This window comes from Gorilla gorilla, chromosome 3, assembly GCF_029281585.2.
Source record: "Gorilla gorilla gorilla isolate KB3781 chromosome 3, NHGRI_mGorGor1-v2.1_pri, whole genome shotgun sequence".
NCBI classification, from domain to species: Eukaryota; Metazoa; Chordata; class Mammalia; order Primates; family Hominidae; genus Gorilla; species Gorilla gorilla.
Window position 1 is genome coordinate 102,743,661 of NC_073227.2, and position 6,042 is coordinate 102,749,702.

At 39.5% G+C, this 6,042-nt stretch overlaps 1 protein-coding gene across 2 annotated transcripts in view; it reads left to right on the forward strand.

Moving 5' to 3' along the window:
- The window catches only part of ENOPH1 (enolase-phosphatase 1), a 30,228-nt gene extending 25,354 nt beyond the window's left edge, over positions 1-4,874 (forward strand). For both annotated transcript variants that reach the window (XM_004038893.5, XM_063705368.1), the window contains exons 5-6: positions 681-804; positions 3,755-4,874. In XM_004038893.5, the coding sequence (XP_004038941.1) occupies positions 681-804; positions 3,755-3,894 (264 nt within the window). In that variant the 3' untranslated portion in view covers positions 3,895-4,874. The remainder of the gene's footprint in view (positions 1-680; positions 805-3,754) is intronic.
- Positions 4,875-6,042: the final 1,168 nt, after the last annotated feature.

The following is a 6,042-nucleotide window of genomic DNA, read 5'->3' on the forward strand; positions in this document are numbered from 1 at the left end:
CTTCCCATTGGCCAAACCCAGTTTGAGTGCTTACTATGCTTGTTTTTAGTTTGTGAAAAGTTCTGAAAACATTCAAAAGATCACATCTTAGTAACTGACCCTAAATATGGACTTATTTTAATTACTGTTGGTCAAATTAGCAAGTTACAGATTTGACTCCAATTGTTTCCAAGAGGGCAGAGACATAGACGAGCCCTTGGGTAGAATTTCAAAACGTTTTAACTAGAAAATGAGAATTTCTTATAAGTAAAATAATAGCTTATTCATGAGGCAGGTTAGAGAAATTTTTTCATCGTAAGATTAAAGGACAGTGTTCAGAATCTTTTATCAGGAGTAAAATTCAATCCAGTAAGTAGTTTGAGTGCAAATCATCTTTAAGGGTAGGATGTAGGGCATGTTTATTTTAAACTATTTCAGATGTAAAATGAACGGTAGTGAAAACAGGTAGATTATAAAATGATCTTATGTATGTTGAGCTGGTAGTTTTCTTCTTCCAAATGTCTGTTGCTATAAAATCTTTATTTTTACTTTGTATAGCCTCCATAAAGTTCCCTATTAAGTAGATTTTCAGTAAATACTGAACGAATGAAGTAATTGTGATTGTCATGTATTTCAGAGAAAGGCACGAGGGGCATGCAAGTGTATTTGTATTGCCAGTCTTTCCCCTTCTCTTTGTTCAGCTTGTTGATGGTCACTTTGATACCAAGATTGGACACAAAGTAGAGAGTGAAAGTTACCGAAAGATTGCAGACAGCATTGGGTGCTCAACCAACAACATTTTGTTTCTGACAGATGTTACTCGAGGTGAGTAATAGACTTCTTATATTATATACTCCAGGATGTGAACTGAGCCTGGCACTACAAATACATTGCCTCTTTAAAGAAAGTTTATATGGGGATCCTTGAAAAATAAAACAGTTTTACGGTTTTATATAAAGAAACAGTGTCTGGTTCAAGTTCATGTTTGAATTAAAAAAAAAAAAAACAGCAGTGAAGGCAGGCATGGTGGCTCATGCCTGTAATCCCAGCACTTCTATGGGCTCAGGCAGGAGGATTGCTTGAACCCAGGATTTCGACACTAGCCTGGGCAACAATGTAAGACCTCTGTCTCTACAGAAAAATTCAGAAAGTTAGTTGGGTATGATGGCTCACTCCTGTGGTCCCAGCTGCATGGGAGGCTGAGGCAGGGGCATCAGGTGAGCCCAGGAGGTCGAGGCTGCAGTGAGCCGTGTTTGTGCCACTGCACTCCAGCCTGGGTGACAGAGCAAGCCTGTCTCAAAAAAGAATGAACCAACTCTGGGGGTTGCATGTGGGGAAGTGGCATTGAAAAGACTAACTCTTCTCGTTTAACTCCTTGTCCATGATTTCCCACCCATCGCTATGTACACACACATACACACTATGACACAGGAAATTAACAGGAAGACTTAGAGGAGTTGTCATGGGAAGGAGCATGCAAGCGGGGGTGTGAGTATAAGGGGTGGTTAGTTGAGCCAACTAGTTCTGGGATTAAATGCACAGTTCAATTTGTGATCCCCGGCCCTTTGCTCTATCTCAATATTAAGAATTATAACCCCCGTCCTTAGACCACTTATAGTTTCTTCATATTCTTGTGTTTAGCCACTTAGTTTTTGTATTTGGGATCACATAGTACATCTATAATTTCAGATCTTTCTCTTCTCATTTAAGCCATTTCCTCAGTTGCAATTGTAGAAATTATTCCTAATTTTGGAGCATAGAAATAATCCCTAAATTGGCTTCAAAATGAAATTAGCTCCCTTTGATTCTCTGTAAGGAGGTTTTATTCCTGCCCTTCATCTTCTGCTGGCCCCATACACACTTAGGCGGTGGGGCCAGAACTTGGGTCATCGGCAGCTGGGATGAGGCAGGGAGCTGTCTGCCTGCTTGCTCTTTTCTCTCTGGTCCTGTTTTGATACCACATGCCCAGACTTCCACTGCTGAGGCAGAATGAAAAACTAAGTTAATATCCCAAATAATGGCTGGGCGCGGTAACTCACACCTGTAATCCTAGCACTTTGGGAGGCCAAGGTGGGTGGATCATTTGAGGTCAGGAATTCAAGACCAGCCTGGCCAACATGGTGAAACCTCGTGTCTACTAAAATACAAATATTAGCCAGGCAGTAGTGGTACACGCCTGTAATCCTGGCTACTCGGCTGGGGGCTGAGGCAGGAGAATTGCTTGAGCCTGGGAGGCGGAGGTTGGGATGAGCCGAGATCATGCCACTGCACTCCAGCCTGAGCAACAGAGAGAGACCCTTCTGAAAAAACACAATAAAATAAAAAATAAAATCCCAAATAATACCCAAGTATGAAAAAGTGTCTCAGTATTACAACAGTAGAGCAAATAGATGCTTAGGGATAAAACTTGCCCTGCAGTGAATTAGATAAAAAGCCTGAATATGGAACGGCCACTTGTAGTGTCAAGTCCCATGTGGATTGTGATGGCTCAACTTGGTCATATTCCCGGGTTGCCAGTCACGATGAAAACTTTGCTCAGGGCAGTCAGGCTAGGAAGCAGGGGTGAGTGGAAGATAGCTGCCTTTCTCCAATGGCATCTGCAGAGGTGGTCTGAAGAAGACATTCCCACACAGAGAGGGGAGTCTTGAGTACTGTTTGCTCTGGGAAGGTGACAGGCCCTTTCATAGGCAGAACAGAAAGCAGGCACTTGAGGAGGTGGGTGGGTGGAAGAAACAGCTCAGCCCCAGTGTGTCTCCTGGGAACTTAACTCTCTCAGCACGACTGCCCTTCAGTTAATCTGTTCAGGTGCTGTGACTCTTCTCCAAAGGCTGAGAAACTATTGGTGATTACTCTTATACCAAATCTAAATTCCATGGGATTTATATATATATATTCCAGATTTCTCACCAGTTTTGTTCTATCTGTCCTAGTAAGCGCCATCTCTCTTATCACAGACCTGTATCCCGTTTCCCACTCTAACTTGCTCCATTCTAGGCTGGGAGTATGACATGTTTAGGGTCTGGAGGTAAGAGCAGATATCTTGGGCTGATGAAACCATAGGATTCCATTTGTCCCATTATCTTCTTTGTGTTTTTATTTTTTTGATACAGGGTCTCACTCTGTCACCCAGGCTGGAGTGCAGTAGTGCGATCTCAGCTCGCTGCAGCCTTGACCTCCTGGGCTCAAGCAATCCTCCCACCTCAGCACTCTTGAGTAGCTGGGACTACAGGCACACGCCACCACGCCCGGCTAATTTTTGTATTGTTTTGTAGAGATAGAGTTTCACCATGTTGCCCAGGCTGGTCTCGAACTCTTGGACTCAAGTCTGGCGTTCAAGTGAACTCCTGGGTCCACCGTGCCCAGCCCCATATCATTTTAATTGGTGTTACCAACAGCTTGTCCTTTGGGAAACAGCTCAGTTCTCGGTATGGACTGATGGGAGGAAGTGGAGGAAAGGTGTAGGACAGAACATGGCTCCATCCTTCTGCATTCATAAGTACTTAATAAAGCTCAGAAGTGTAGGATACACTGCCATTCTCTTCTGTCAAGTACAGTTACGTATTTTTTAAAATTTTATCATGGAAAAATTAAAACATACATAAAAGAGATAATAATATAGTCAACCCCAGGGTGCCCATCTTTTAGCTTCAATAGTCATCAAATCAGGGCCAAATTCATTTCTTCCATCCCCACATCCCCCTGCTGACTTTGCTTCAAATCTTAGACATCATTTTTTGGTGTTTCTGACACACACACATCCTTTGATTTTTCACAGAGGCCAGTGCTGCTGAGGAAGCAGATGTGCACGTAGCTGTCGTGGTGAGACCAGGCAACGCAGGATTAACAGATGATGAGAAGACTTACTACAGCCTCATCACATCCTTCAGTGAACTATACCTGCCTTCCTCAACCTAGAGAAGGGTTGTTAAGGCAGACCGCACTGTTCCCCAGAGTTGTCCCTATAGTGTCTAGGTTTATTCTAATGGTAAAAGTAACTTACTTAAAAAACAAATGTACACATATGTACACATATGTATGCAAGTATGTATATATGTGTATGCTCAGATTAACTTCCATAGGTACATAAGTGAAAGAAGTCTCAGTTCAGTGAACACAAAACTTATTTAAAGATGCTTTATATGTAGAAATTGTTTCAAATCATACTCTAACCCTTAGTGAGGGCAAAGTGTAGTTGGTAGAAGAAATTGCTAAATACCTATCTAATGTGCTATGTTTATCAAATCGTGTACTAAAATGGAAAGCTAGTTTTGAGAAATTATTCAGAAGCCTTGTTATTTTAAAAATGAAATATTTCAAAGACTGAATATTTTCAAAGAAAATGAATAATTCATTGCCCTTGTTGTGATTTAGAAGATTATAACAGCTGTATTTCATATTTGCCTCCTTATATATATCAAAGACCAAGGTATTTCCTTTTGCTTCAAAAGAGCAAAATTGGGAAAGAAAACTCACTTGAGTCTTGATCAAACAAGTGTCTTTTACTTAAGAAGAAACTTGGTAATCATTGTGGCACCCACAGCAAGCAGTCGCCTTACCAGTGAAAAAGGTGCACTGAGGTAACATCTAAAACAGAGATGTGGTTCTTAATGTTTAACAGAACAGTTCTAATCCTGCCACGTGTTATCATTATAGATTTTATAGTTGCCTTTCTAACTACTTAGCACAGTTTGAGAATATGTTAATTGCTATTTACCATTTAAAAAGTTTTACTGAAATCAGTCCATAACATTAAGATGAGCCCTAATATGTAAGATTTTCCTCTGGAATGGATGTGAGAAATGTAAATTTTATAACAGCAGTATTTATCCTGGTTTAATTCTAATATGATGTCCTGTTAATTTCATGTTGTGATTAATAAAAGCATTTTTTCTTCACTCAGTTTTATATAGGTTCCTGAACTCTATCCACATGCCGCCATAGCAAAAGAGAAACTGAAAAACAAGAATATTTAGCTCTTATCTTAATCGTGTATCATGTGTGTGTTTTAATGGAGTGCCGGTGGCAATTCGTGGTTATTATTTGAGTTATGTATACATATAAGGTTACTATTCCATTTGGATAGTAAGCATTCAGGATATGAGTGGAGTTCCTTATATTTTTGAGAATCTTAACTTTGAGGTCTCTAAGGTAATGCTTGAAGGAGGGAGTTACTCTCCTAACTAATCAAGAAAAACTCACGAATCCTGGAGGAGCAATTTTAGAAATGCTTTGAATAAGGAAAAAGAAGTCTTAGAACTATGAGAGGACAGGGGATATAAAAGATTTTATGTTGATAATTTTGATCTAGTAGCCAATTAAGAAATCTAGGGACTATGAAAATATATGAATAAAAAAGAAAGGAAATGAGTTTAGGTACATCTTAGAAATGGGAATAATTTGTAAATGATGATAAAACCACAAATAGTAATAAAAGGATGAACTTAATACCTTTTTTGGAAAGCTCATAGGCAGATGGCAGAAAGGGGTATATCTTAATGTTATTTAAGGAGTAGTTGGAAAATGAAGAAATGAGAAGATTAGGCACTAGGATCTAGATTAGAAAGGAATTGAATAAAAAGGAAGGCACACAGCATCTAGCCAGCAAAGGATTGAGGTGGAGAGGCATTTTACTACCCATGTACACTGAGTAAGGAGGACAGAAAATCAATACATTTCAGGAATTAAGAGAAAATTGAAGTATCAGATTTATTTTGCAAAGTAAGGAAGAAACTAGTTGAATGGAATCGTTTTTAGATCCTAGGAAAACCATTCACAAATGATGGAGAAAGGTCTTAGGAAGAATTTGAAAGATAAAGTAGATTGGCAAGAGAGGAAAAATACCTATCTAAGAATGTAAGCAGTGATACACAATGTATACATGTATTGAAACACCACAGTGTACCCCATAAATATGCACAGTTATACATCATTAAAAAACTTTTTTTAATGTGGATAATGAGCTAGAAGATGAATTCAGATGAATTCATAGTCCTTATGAGGGGAAGGAAGGCAAAAAACCTCTGGAACTTCCAAAAAGAGGACAAAGGCACTAAATTTCCTCAG